The sequence below is a fragment of the Anoplopoma fimbria genome, chromosome 15 (genome assembly GCF_027596085.1).
Source record: "Anoplopoma fimbria isolate UVic2021 breed Golden Eagle Sablefish chromosome 15, Afim_UVic_2022, whole genome shotgun sequence".
NCBI lineage: Eukaryota > Metazoa > Chordata > Actinopteri > Perciformes > Anoplopomatidae > Anoplopoma > Anoplopoma fimbria.
Genome location: NC_072463.1, coordinates 3,336,996 through 3,351,387, shown reverse-complemented (window position 1 = coordinate 3,351,387; position 14,392 = coordinate 3,336,996). Strand labels below are relative to the sequence as shown.

The 14,392-nt window shown below is 39.1% G+C and overlaps 1 protein-coding gene across 1 annotated transcript in view; it reads right to left on the bottom strand.

The window, feature by feature from the left end:
- The window catches only part of dctn1b (dynactin 1b), a 45,678-nt gene extending 31,751 nt beyond the window's left edge, over window positions 1-13,927 (bottom strand). The window contains exons 1-4 of the mRNA XM_054613542.1: window positions 13,889-13,927; window positions 9,699-9,947; window positions 8,221-8,299; window positions 7,155-7,186 (exon numbers count right to left, since the gene is read on the bottom strand). Coding sequence (XP_054469517.1) covers window positions 7,155-7,186; window positions 8,221-8,299; window positions 9,699-9,947; window positions 13,889-13,927 — 399 coding nt within the window. The remainder of the gene's footprint in view (window positions 1-7,154; window positions 7,187-8,220; window positions 8,300-9,698; window positions 9,948-13,888) is intronic.
- Window positions 13,928-14,392: the final 465 nt, after the last annotated feature.

Genomic DNA, 14,392 nt, shown 5'->3' with positions numbered 1-14,392 from the left:
ACCATTCAGCATAAATTAGCCCGAGCTAACAGCTGTACTAAATAAGAGCTGACAGCCCTCTTAAGCTATAGTGTCGCGCTGTAGATACGAGAACAGGCTGTACTGAAATCACTTCAGCATGTTTGCTACCATCTGCAACCAAGAGTGAAATCATTTCATTCCCCTCTGATGGACCAAAAAAAAATCATTGAGCTCGTAAAAAAAAAAAGGCTTCTGCATGATGAGGCCAAATAAAAAGATAAAAGCTTGTGCTGTAGACAGAAACACTGAACTCCACTGAAATAAAAAAAAAAGCTTCTGCACACACATGTATAGGCATGAAATAATTCTGCAAAAATCTGAATAAAAGCTTTAGGTACGCTTCTTTTTCCCAACTGGGGATAACAGATATATATCACTTGAGAGGGAAATAAAAGGGCAATTCCCACCACAGCAAAAAAGAGGAACTGAAATTTCCAAGCATGACCTTTACAGCAGATCTGGCAACAAAATAAATCAATGGAGACAACAACAACAACAACAACAACATCCCAAGAGAAAAGGACGATCATATGGAGTTCTGTACCTTCCGGGGTGCAGGAGTCTGTCTCATCATATTTGCAAGAGAAGAAGACACACACACACACACACACAAATACAGTCACCAAGAAATACACACACACACAGGAAGGTGATAAAACAGGTAGAGATTCTCGATCCACAGAGACCAGGACAGACAGACAGACAGACAGACAGACAGCTGAACAGACAGACAGACAGGCAGACACTCAGGCCGGGAAGCTGCAGTGGTGCAAATGGCCGCAGCAATTTTTTCCCAGGCTCCCCCTCCCTTCCTCCGTCCTCCCGCTATCGTCCTCCTGTATGTCCTCCCTCTCAGCGTCTCTCATAATCCGTTTTGCCGGAGCCTTCAGTCGGTTCCCTCCCTCTCCTTTCTCCTCCTTCTACGACTCGGACATCTTGCTCCTGAGAGCCTCCGACCTGCTTCTGCTCACAGGAGACGCCTCGCCTCCCCTAAACCTTCCTCTCCTCCTCCCCTGTCTCACCCCCCACCTCCCTTTCTCTCTCAGCTCATTGTGATTTGTTAGCCCAGCCAATGCCTTGCTCCTGCATTACATCACTGTGCAGCCTCCTCCCTCCCTCCCTCCCTACCCACTCGCTACCAGAACAGACAGGGATCGGGTGGAGGGAGGGGAGAGACGGTGTGTGACTGGGGACAAACAGGGGAGAAGATGTGAGACGGAGGAGGGCGGAGCTGTAGACGGAGGTGAGAAAAATGAGCAGCAACGCCGATGCAAGCCTCTCTTGTCGCCTAGCAACCCTTGCAGAGCTCTCCTATGGGCTCATTAAAACGAGGCTGACAAAAACAATGAGGTAACCTGATCTGTTATACAAATTAAAAAAAAGTTATAAATGCCTTTTTGTATTTTTATTTTATCTTATTTTACATATCTGCCCCTTCTTCCTGAAGGAATGTACAGAAGCACTGGAATTGTCAGAGGTGCTGAGTTTTGGAGAATTGAAGGATATTTACTTCTTAATGTTTTGTTTTTACCTATTTTTGATAGTTTATTTGTTAATGAATCTAACCTGGATATTATATCTATGGACTTGTAGCATGTGACAGTTGTCCTGGACTATGAATGGTCAATTTGAAATAAAATAAATAAGATACGTTGAAACTTTATTTATCCTGAAGGGAAACTTCTGTGCAGCAGTTGCAGTAAGAAGCAGAAAATAATGCAAATTTAAAGAATGCAATACATAAAAAAAGAAAAGATATACAATGCCAAACATATTAGCAAGTTTAGGAGGATAAATTGCTAGTGGGTTGCATACAGCATTAACCTATTTATGTTGTATTTATCTATTGTTTTAATGATGCTTTTATGCTGCTCTCTTGACACTTTTGCTTGGTTATATAAAGGAAAATTAAGTTTATTTATATACTCATTATTTTTGTATAATCTAACTTATTTAATTCCTCACATTAAGTCATGTAGTTTCATACATTAACTACATTAATCACACATTCTATAATGCAATTAATGTGTACTCATTTGCATTCATGAGGGGTGAGTTATATGGATCAAATCTTTCTTGGTATGTCATTGTATGTTGAGATATCCATTCATATCACAATATTATTATAAGAACGATACGATAAAGTATTCCAAAAGTTCAAATAATGTAAAGCTACTTTATATTTATCCATTATATTAAATAATACATTATGATTTATACATTTTAGGTTAAGCTGCCCAACAGTATAAGTAGTTAAAATTAGCTCCACCTTTTCCAGCTGCAACACATTAATATAAAACGAATTATAATTCAGTTGTTAAATATACATGAATCTGAACTGGTCCATTCTGCATTATGAATACTTTTACTTTTAGATCTTTCCATATATTCTAAACGCAGCGCTTTTACTTCTAACAGTATTTTTACACTGGTATTGCTACTTTTACTTCTGTGTACTTCATCCACCACTGTCCATACCTAGTCGTCTATTTGACAAATATTTTTGTCATCAATATTTGTTCTATCCTACTTACTTGGTCTTATAAAAAGGAGAATCCCAGCAAAATCGATTAAAACATACATTTTAAAAACGGCCACGTTTAAGACTCAAACAAAACGGGTGCCTTGAGATTTGGATGTAATACTGATTGTAATAAAAAACTGGGTTTTTCGTATAAAAAGTGATTTAATAGGTCAGTACATTCCTTGAGCCATTTGAGTAGCTTTCTTAATATCTTCCCCCGCTCCACTAATCTTCTTCTCTGCGCCAACAGCTCAGCAGGACGAGAGAGGGATGTAAGAGGATTAATTAAATGGGAATACTCTGATTAGCTGTGAGCTTTAAACCTGAAATACTTTCACAATGTGGGCATAAAAATGGGCGGTAAGGAATTTGAGATAGCTGGGCTGAAACTCGATAAGGCTATCGTAAACACCAGCTGTTTGTGAAATTATTTGATAGCAAATTGATTATAGAAGCAGAGAGATTATTATGAGAAAGACAGAAGCAGAACTTCAGAGTTCAGGCTGCTGAAGCAGAAGGAAAAACTGTTTACATGGATCCATTACAGAACAGCGGAGGGAAATCTGTCCTGTTGAAATATTAAACATCTTTCTATGTAAACCGCTCACTTTCTCTGCAGCACACAGGCTAAGTGCTGCTCTGAGACGACATCCACCGCTGAAGTGATGTGATGGAGTGAGACGGAGAGAGAGGATGATGGAGTGAAAGGAGTTGTATCTACTTCCTGCTTTCCCAGCAAACACACACAGGGAGGATTGCTGCCTCTGAGGTCACGGCTCTGCAGCCTCCAGCAGGACAACAAGGGGGATAAAATGATGCTGCGTTAGGAAGCACTAACTCAGCGTCAGCCGACACGCTCGGTTCGCACTGACTGTTATTTCATGTACTCGGGGAAACTTGAGAGAGACGTGACTCAGAAGAAGTTTATCGCATCTGACAGCAGTAAAAGCCCCAAAATCACAGCAGGTCATTTGAAAGTCATCTCACTCACTGCTGTCATGAAACATGATATTGTGAAATGATGAACAGACTTCTATAATGATCTTAATATTATTAAATGAAAAAAATTGTGAATTATGACTTGAGCTTTTTTAATTTACGCAGTTCATTCACACTGTATTTTATTTTATTTGTTTAATCATTTAGTTATTCATTTAATTATGTATTAATTCAGCCAGTCAGTTTTTCATTCATCTATTTATTTATTCATTCATCTTTTAATTTATTTATCTATTCATCCATCCATCCATCCATCCATCCATCTATCTATCTATCTATCTATCTATCTATCTATCTATCTATCTATCTATCTATCTATCTATCTATCTATCTATCTATCTATCTATCTATCTATCTATCTATCTATCTATCTATCTATCTATTTATTTATTTATTTATTTATTCATTCATTTATAATTTAACACTTTGTGGCTCCATAAAAAAATACAGCGTGTCCCTTTTCTTTAAATAAAAAATTGGATAATAAATCCACCTTGTTTTAGTACTATAACTATAAAGTGTGGACTTAGTATCAGTTTGGGGTGAACTATTTAATTTAGATAATAGTTCACTCTTCCTTTTAATTTTCTCTCTTGTCTGTAACTGGGATAAATCATCTATTTTTGCATTTTCCTGCATCTTCTGAAACTCCTCTCTGACATTTAAGTGCCCACATTTCCAGTTAAATCTGCAGAAAAAATGAGAACATTCCGGCCTCCTGGTTGAGACTAAACTGAGCCGGTCGAACAGGAGACAATAAAGTAGACCCGAGCTGACAGGAAATCCATACTCTGCAGTAGTTCTGTTCTCTGCAGGCGGGATGGCGTCGGATTTCACCTCGGTCACCCACTGACATTTATCAGCATGTATGAGTCAGCGGAGGATGATAGTTAAAGAGCACTGGACTGTCGGTATGAACCGAGTCGTGATGAATCCACGGGGGGTTTATAAAATATATAATATTGATGCATTATATTCTGATGGCGTCTCATTTAAAGCATCTTAAGACGAAAAACAAGAATCATGGCGCCTGGCTTGATGCCGTTCTGTACCGAAAGACTGCAAAAAGAGAATCATCTCTTCTTCCAAATGAATAAAGCTGCAAGAACACAACTGTAAGAAAAAAAGGATTTTAGGGGTTAACACCCAAAATTCCACTGCAGTGCTATGTTGTCTGATGTCTTACTTACTTATTTGATAGTTAGATTGTTAAAACTTCTAATGTTTTTACCCAAGCACATGAAAAGTATAGCAAAAATAATAGTTTTTTATCTATTTTACATACATATCCTCAAAAGGGCTTTTGTGCAAAACATTTTTTATAAAATTTATTAAATCAAATGGGGTTTTATTTTTTACAGATAAAATGCTGGAGCTTACCGACAGTAGAGAGTAAGACGGATACAATAAGACAGAAGCCCCAAAGCCTTGACTCTTATGTGACTAACAAAACTCAAAGATATTTAATCTAAAATCATATGAAAAGAGAAAAGAAGCAAATACGAACATTTTGAGGCAGAAAATATTTAGTATTTTACTTGATAAATGACCTAAACCTAATCGATCCGTTATCAACATAGATGCTGATGAAATTCCTCTTCATCGACTTATCCCGACCCCAAACCAGCCCAAAATATCACATTTGCTTAATACGTCAATTTACTTTTACATGTTACATTTTAGAGAAAACAAGTGGTAAACCAACACGGCTAAAAAAATGAAGCTGACTGCATTCAGCTGCAGTTTCTGGCCTTTAAATACAATCCCCCCCCTTCGGAGTAAGATTCTCTCGGAACCTGATTAAAAGATGAAACATATGTGTGCGCCTGATAAACAAGAAATAATAAATTATTTTTTCCTGGATGATCTTTAAAAATGTGTTATTACGACACATGAAACCGGCTGCCAAGATGACTTCAGCATGCAGACAAACAAACACACAACATGAGCCACAGAGCTGAACCAAACAGACGAGAGCAGAGAGCATGGTGAGGTGAGGTCAGGTGACAGGGGTCAGGTGACAGGAAGTGGACACATATGCCACATCTCGATCGTTTCATTCGCTCACATTCACTCTCAAGTGAACACAGAGCGGTTCGGCAACAAGACCACAGATGGACGGTGTGGTGAGCGGCGAGGGATCATGGGTAAAAATGAGCGATGAGGCCCGGTTGCCATGCAGCAGCGAGGCCATTCAGAGCCACGGTTACCACGGTTACTACAGTCATCATCATAACATCACAACTGTACCGAGGTTAGAGAAACATGCAACACCTTTTTGGGCTTGACTCCTCGCTGCGTGGTTGAAGGAAAGAAGGGAAGGAAGTGAGGAAGGAAAGGGTGGAAGGGTGGAGGTTAAAGGTCAAGAGTTTGTCATGCTGGAGGTGACGGGGGGACTGAGGCGAGTCGGTGCTCTTCAATAGTGGATCGAAGACCTCAATCGAATACACAGTACACATTTTGTTCATATCTTCATTCACTTTCACACATTTTTTCATTCAGTTCATTTTCACACAAACTGCACATCATTTTTTTCTTTTTTGGATGCATATAAATAAATATTTAAGAAGAATTGAAGTCTGGCAGTTTAACTCCAGGTCCTCCATCCTTCAGTAATTAACTTGCTAAGTATAAGTATAATAATTACATTTATAATATCATTAATAGTATCATTATTATTATAATTATCATTAGTCATCTTTTGCCTAAAAAGGGTGCATAATGAGAAAAGTCACAGCTGCTGTGACTCAGCATAAGGTCTCTAATAGTGACAAACATTTTCAATTAAAAAATGTTCATTCATTCATTCAATTTATTTAATTCTTAAAACCAACAGCATTTAAATTGATATAATGGTATTTTAGTGCAAAGTAACTATTCGTCTCAACACACAGCGAGTATATTTATAAGTAAATGTCGCCCTCTGCTGGTCAGATATGAAAACATAACCTTCAGATCTGATTTGGTTTAGTTTTGCTAAACTCAAAATGTCAGGGATCATTTAAGATTATCTCAAAGAAAATGTTATTGCTTATATACTGTATTTAAGTTTAAAATCTGTATTTCAATTATGAAAAGAAATTCTTACAGATTCGTGTCCATCCTTTTACAGCCAAATATAAAAGAAGAGTTAATTGCACATTTTGTAACATTTAAGTATATGTACAATACTCCTATGCACTGTAAATGATTACTTCTACATTGCAAATTGTCAGTGTTTCCTTCATCAGTGTCAACAGCTACTGCACATTTAATGCACATAATGATTTTCACTTACTGTCTTTTAGACTTAATTAAAACAAACTATTGAATATAATAAATGCACTTAATAATAAAAATGCCAATATACTAATGTAAGAGCTTAAAGGATCATTCAACACATTTACTTCAAACACAACCTGTGAAAAAGGAAGCATTTCTTTGATAAAGGCGTAAACAGCAGAGCAGGTGTGGCATTATTTCAGTCAACAGCAACACACAGGGTTTACTCGTGATAACATGGAGTTTGTGTTTCCAGGTGTGTATGTGTGCGTGTGTCCAGGTGTGTGTCTCCATATTTGCTCCTGATTACCTTCAGAGGAACTTTGTGTCACATCATTATCTGACTCACCAGTTTAGTGGACTTGGGCGTCTCCAGGATCTCTGAGGCAATAAAAAAGAGAAACAAAAAAGTGAGAGACGTAAGTAAATATTATCATCAGTGTTTATCTACTTTAACAAGGTATAAAGTCCCACAAAGATCCTGGTGCAAACAGATTAAACATGACCACGTCAACACTGATACTTTTAGAGTCAGTCTGATGTGGAAATAACTGCATGAGCAGAAAATAAATATGTTTTAGGAAATGGTAAGTATTGTGCTATGACAAAAAATAGAATATAAAGGTCCAAAAGAGTTTTTCCCTGAAGGAACTGTGATGGGAAGAGATATATTTAGGTGGAATACTGTTGGAGGTAAGTACAAATGCTGGTAAAGTAAGAGCCACAGAAAAAAGATAAACGGCTGATAATCATTTAAGAAATCTTCGTCATGGAAAAACAGAAACATATCTTGAGACTACAAGAAGCTCAACCGGAAGAAAAATGGGAACAATAGACATTATAAAAGATTCAAAATGGGGACATCTGAAGAGCTTCAAATAAATCCATCAGCAGGACTGTGTGATTGAAAATGTGATATTTTTTTTTATGTTTGATGATGTTTGCAAATCTATTGCCAAAAAAAATCCAAGTGAGAAAATGTCACGCTGCCAATCTAACAAGGTCGCACCTCGCTATATTTCTGAATAACTTTAATTTCTTCATAAATTTCATTTTTGATTTATTTCCACCGTCTAGGCAAATGTATTCAATATTTTTGAGTCTCAAACTTGTAATCGTCAAGTATAAAGTCTGGAGCTGCTCCACAGACAATGAATGATTTTGTGTTTTCTATTTTATACAAAAATTTGCTTTATTCTATTAAAGAAAATGTAAACATAACCTCATAATATGTCCCAATTGCTCTCAGTGTCATCTATAACATCTTTCCAAATTTATCAGACCATAAGATGAACACGTATGAATTTTGAAAATGTGCGTCGTTCCCCTTTAATGTCAAAAACACCCACAGAATACTGAAAACGACTGGTGAATGACGACCAAGGACAGAACCATCTGGATGTGTGCGTCCTTACCTCGTTTGGGAACCTTGCCGGTGCTGGCCTCAGGAGTCTCTGGAGACGTTGTGTCGGCTCCATCGTCAACCAGCTGGATCTGAGACAGACAGACAGACAGACAGACAGACAGACAGACAGACAGACAGACAGACAGACAGACAGACAGACAGACAGACAGACAGACAGACAGACAGACAGCAAAAAGACAGTTAGTCATGTCCTCCGGTGACTTTAACTGCTATAACTATTAGAGCCGGCAAGCGAGGGAGAGACAAATGTTAAAGGTGAGCCAGAAAAATAAAAATTGGCTTGTTTATTGATGTTCATTCAAATACAGCAAGTGAGTTGTAATTTTTCCATCTCCATGGTGATCTTTATAACTGAAGTGCTTTGAAGCCAAGTGGGAGACATAATGAAGAGCATTAGTAACACAACACCTGATCAATACTGAAGCTGACCCGTGTGTTTGTGTGTCTGTACCTGAATAGTTGAGTCACAGCAGGTAACATTCACTGTCCGTGCTCACTCAAGAAAAGAAGCCTCATGCAAGAATCACATGATTAAATAGATTCATTCTTAAGTGTCAAGGGCAGGTGATTTACCACCAATTTTCTCTTTGGTACAGACAAACGCCTAAAGTACCTAAGTACGGATAGTTTGTCTTTCTTCATAGTGGAATTAACAATTAGGCAGTTTTTGCCCTCCTGTAGCAATATAAAGCAGTTTTTTCCCCCGTGTTGTTTCTCTTGTGCACACACACGAGGACACACTGCTGTCAATGGTTTCACGTTATACCTCAGGTGGTGAAATGCTGCACTGTACCAGCAAAGAGATGGAAGAAGAAGACTGCTGGATGCAAACAATATAAATACTTTAGGAATCATCTTTGCAAAAATTGTATGAGGAAGGAAATACATTGAACATGCTGAACCTCAAGGATACACAGTGTGTTATGGTGCTGAATGTGAAGAATGTTTGTTTGTTTACAACAAAACTCCACAAGGGACCTTTAACTCTGCTGACTGTGCTCTATGAGTCTGTGTTTACTGTTTTTACATGTTGAGAGCTTTACTTTAAATACAAATTAATCCTTCCACATTGAGAAAGTTATAAGAGTTAATTAAATGCCAATAAAATTCAAGCAGTGACAAACAAAACAAAACTAAATATTTCATTTATTGGCCATCCCTTGGGATGTACTGACTCCTCCAGGCCACCATAGATTGCCTATGGTTATGTAATGCGCGGGGGCATTTTGCGGTATTTTTCCTGAAGCAAAAAAATAAAGCAGTTTTTTTGCCTATGGTTATGTAATGCGCGTCAAAAAAAAAATAAAGCGACCAAACAGAAGCAAAAAAAAAACTGCTGGCACCAAGCAGACAACAGAGGAAAACATCAACCCCCTCACAAACACACTGCGTCAAATGAGAAAAAAAAACTGAATTCTAAACATCTCACAAAGTCAGAAACTAAACAATAGACATTATTGTTGTTACCTGTGATTGTCTCACAAATATCCCACGATTCTCCGCGCAGGTGAAGTAGCGTTTGCCCTGCACGGTGCCGTCGTTCTTGCCCTTGGCCTCGTCCAGGATGACTCCCACCCATTTCCCAGAGGCAAAGAGCGTGTTGCCGATGTAGGCCACGGTGCCGTGCTGCCCCTTCCCGATCACCTCCACCAGGGAGCCCACCTTGATGGGCCGCCCGCCCCCGTCCGAGCTCATCCTGCTGCTGCCGCTGCTGGTCTGAGGTGGGACGAAGAAAACACACGCTGTTCAAACATGTTCACATCGACACTGTTAAAGGGGCAATCCACTGAATATACATATCAGTGCAGGAAGTTTCTTCTTCTTCTTCTCGGTTGGAAATCTGACGAAATAACCATGATGAGAAGTGGATGTTTAAAGTCGTGGGTGTTTACCAGACAGGGAAAGGAATGACACAATCACGTTGCATTGTGGGTAGTGTAGGATCGAGTGGTTTTAAAGATTGATGAATACTAGGGATTTAAAGTATGGACGTCCTGGTCCCATCAGCACCAAATTCAACCACAAGTCCCCCAAATGTCTTGAAGCATAATACTACATGGATGTAGAAACACTTCAGGACGGTCTTTTCAACTCTGAGAATGAATAACTGGTATTTAAGAAGGCCTCCAAAGAATGCTTGTTACGAGGGTTAATCAAAAAACTAGAGGACCATCCTATCATAACTATGTACATATGTGGCTTGTCACAAACCAGTGTATTCTCACAATCCATTATATTTATTTGTTACCCTTATGATCCAAGCTGCCTGGTCCATTTGCATTAAAGAAACTTATTTTGATAAACTGCATTTATTGCTAATATGGCCAAATGCATCACAGAGTGTCTCAAATTATAACTGAGTCATATGTGCATTTAAATGTGCTGTGTTGAAACCTCCCATCAGTTGTTATTATGATTTCTAAAGCACAAGATGATGTCAAACTTGAGTTATAACCTCTTAAAAGGGCAGCTCAACGCTCTGGTTCTGCAAGGATAGATGCCAGAAGGTTTATTCACTGTTATACTATACATTTTAACAGCTTACAAAACATTTTGTGGCGTTTAATTTCTCTCTAAAGCACAATCTAATTCCAACCTGACAATTCAAGGCTTTGTAGAGTTAAATAAGTCATCGTCACCGTCATGTTGTGATTATCACAACAACCACCACCACCATCATTAGTAAATGACCGTCAGGCAAAAGGAAAAGCTTTCGTGATCTGGCTAAAGGTTCAATCACTGCTTTATCTGATACATAAAAGCAGCCAAAAATAGATTTCTCTGCCTGACTCTGTCGGAGAGGAGGCTATGATACAGTTAATGACTACAGTGCAACGCATAACTGCTGTAGGTGAACATCTGCATCAAAAGGGTCTTTTACAGGACCATGTCAGCACACAGAGACAAGCAGCAGGGGTACAAAAAGTAGTTCTGTGTCATTCTGTCCCACTGAGCCTCGTCTTGCACTCTCTTAATGTGAAAAACATGCTTAAAAAAACAGCACCGCTCTTGTTTTTCTGGTCTTTGTGATAGTTCCATGGCAACGTGATGATGATGATGATGATGTGTGGAGAACAAATTGTGCAGTAAAAACCTTTTCAAGACGGGGCCGCAATATTTTGTAATCAAATAATCCTGCATAACCCAATTTACAGTGTGATGTCCTAGAAGAGATGGTGACTCAGCAGAACAGAGAGGAGGGTATATTATTTCTCTGTGAGAGAACATGCTCTCCTTGAGCTACTGTAAACATACGCCGTCTTTGTGTTTAGCTTAAAAAGGTTAATGACGGTGAACCAAAACAAACAGACAGCAGCAACATGAAGGTCTTTTAAAATATGAAATATTCATTCATCTCTTCCACTGATCATGTTGTATGATCAAAACATTTATTTTTTTACTCTAAACCTTTAAGGCTCCACTGCTTAACTTGTTGACAACTTACAAAAATATGCTTTTTTTTAAAAATTGGTCCAGACCTTTGAATACCTTTAATTAACTCGGAGAAAAACAAAAGAAATATCAAACAAAAACTTAAAAAACTAATTTTGTTCATGTGATTGTCATTTTTTAGGCTGATAACAATATCGATAGTTAAGAGTTTTAAAAGTCGAATAACAACATATCGGCATATTTTATGTTATTTATTTGCCGCCATATACACTAATATATATCTGCAATACGCTAACATTGGTCAATTTATAGGAAAAATAAACTATCTTTTTCTTTTAAATTATAGCCCATCCTTACACAGGGTTTGTCACGAGTTCCAAGGAATACAACATGCACAAATGAAACTTTGGGGGAAGCCAGTGAGGGATCATATCTTTGTCCTCCTCCCCTAGACCAACAGTAAAAACAGCAGTGACATGGAGAGCGATGAAAAGGGATTGGCTGGTTATAAACTGGAAAGGAGAAGAGGTAAAAATACATTAAACTGTAATATGTGGTGGTTAAACCTACAGGGCAGCTAACAGTCAGCCGTCCTTATTGCACAAGTTGAGGGCTTTAAATCTGAGTAAGTATAAGTTGGAATGTGTTCATATAGAGATCGTTTTGTTTCAGTGCTCTTTAAATACAAGCTTTAACACGGTGTAACTTCTTATGGGATATTTTGAACGATTTATATTTCCTAACCACAGAGTCTGAACAATAGATTATAGAAATATCGTCACCCACAACACCGGGGGAATGAATGGTCACTTATTTCTACTCTCAGCTTGACAGCAAATTACCTCAACTAATAAAGGATTACCTTATCTTATATTAAAGAAAACTAGTTGATTCTCAGAGCTACAATATCAGTTTCTTTCTCTACTAAAAGTATCCAAACATTTTGTTGTCAACTGAATTAAATATCAAGAAGAGAAGAAATGACCAGGTCTTCTTCTGGTTCGTCTACACTTTCTTAGTGCTTAAATATAAAACCAGACATCACTTAACAGATAGTGTTCTTTTATGAACATCCCTGTTAAGACATCGCAGCAGCAGTTATACGAACCCTGAATTCCCATGATTGCTTAAAGTCTAATTAACCTAGCTTATAATTCATGACCAAGATAGAAAGAGATGTTTGAACTGGTTATGTGCAGGAAATGCGTCCTTGAGACAAGCGTTTTCTACGTCACAGTCTTAAGATCTTTCATTCACGCTGCAACATCCATTTAATTCCTTCAAATCAATTTTATTCATAACGGAGGCAGGTATATTTGGTTTACGGTGCTTCAGGGAGACTCACATGCACCTGTCAACAATCTGCAATCAAACATCCTTTGGGGTTTATAAATCCTGCCTTCTTTAAAGTCATAAAACCACTAAAACAAAAGAGTTTGAACGTCTGTAATGAAGCCTCAGTGTTGTTCAGTCATTGCTCCGACCTGTTTGCCATGTGCTGTAGGGAGAGATGACCCGAGGAGGGCGGGCTGAATTATTTAGTGCCACTCTACTCTTAAAGCACGCAAGCTCACGCCGACTATTATGCTAAAAAGAATATTAAAACAGTGACACATCCTCATTTGCTGCACTGTAACAACCGGCATTGGTATTGGAAAGAATTCCTTTGCTTTCTCAAAAAAGAAAGCTTTTGAAATGCTGCCATGCACACAGTTTTAATAGATTGTCACCATGTCATGCAGGCTGAATTACAAAGCAAAACATCTCTTCTTTTGTGATCTGAAGAAAGAAAAGAGTGTCTGAAAGGTACAATATGAGCGCTGATGTCATCCCTGCCAATGACAGGAAAGCTGCCTGACTCAGAGACAGATGACAAACAGGAAGTCCTATGGTGCTCATGGATCGTGTGTCCACTGTATTATGATAACAAAAACCCTTATGGTCCTGCTGTCATGGATCATCTCCTACTCTAGAAAGAGGAGTTGTCACAGAGGTCCGATTCCTAACATCACAGCAGCAACGTTGAACCACCGGAGGGGCATCAGAGCCGAACAAAGAGGCGACAATTCACACAGAGGAATGCAGCGCCTGAAATGGATTAGAAACCCTTCTATTCAAAGTAGGAATGGACATGGAGCTGATGACAGAGTGAAACTAATTGAGCAGACGTAGCAGAAACAATGGCGCAACGATCAGGACCAACTTAAAGAGCAACGTCCTGCCCGTTCATTCACCTCACTGGGATGTACAAACACCTTGTACACACTCACCCGGGTGTACGTGCTCCTCCTAGTCTGTGACATGTTTCCTGGTCGCCCCCCCGGACCGCCTGTCTGGACCTGAAGGGGTGTTATTGAGGAGAGCGTCAGCCAGACAGAAGGGGGTCTAGGAGAGGTGTGGGGGGGTTAGATGATGCTGCCGGAGCGTCTCTATCTTCCTCTTTATAGAATCACACCATCATCCTCTCAGCTCTCCAAAGTCTCCTGTCCCTCCTCTCTGCTGCTGCCAGAGCAAAGCCTGCAGGGAGCTTTTTGGCTCGGTCAGAAAGTTTCTGAGGGGCAGACGGTGGTAGATCCACCTCCCCTCTGATGAACGGACCGGTGGGAAGCGGCAGCAAAAATAATCATCAAGGCTGGGTCTGCTGTGAGTGCATCAGCTGAGAGGCAGCACTGCTCTGCGCTAGTGTCTGCACTGGTATTCTGCAGAAGGGAGGGTGGTTTAGGCCCCAGACTGGGGAACTGGGTCCTAAAGCCTGCAAATACACCTCT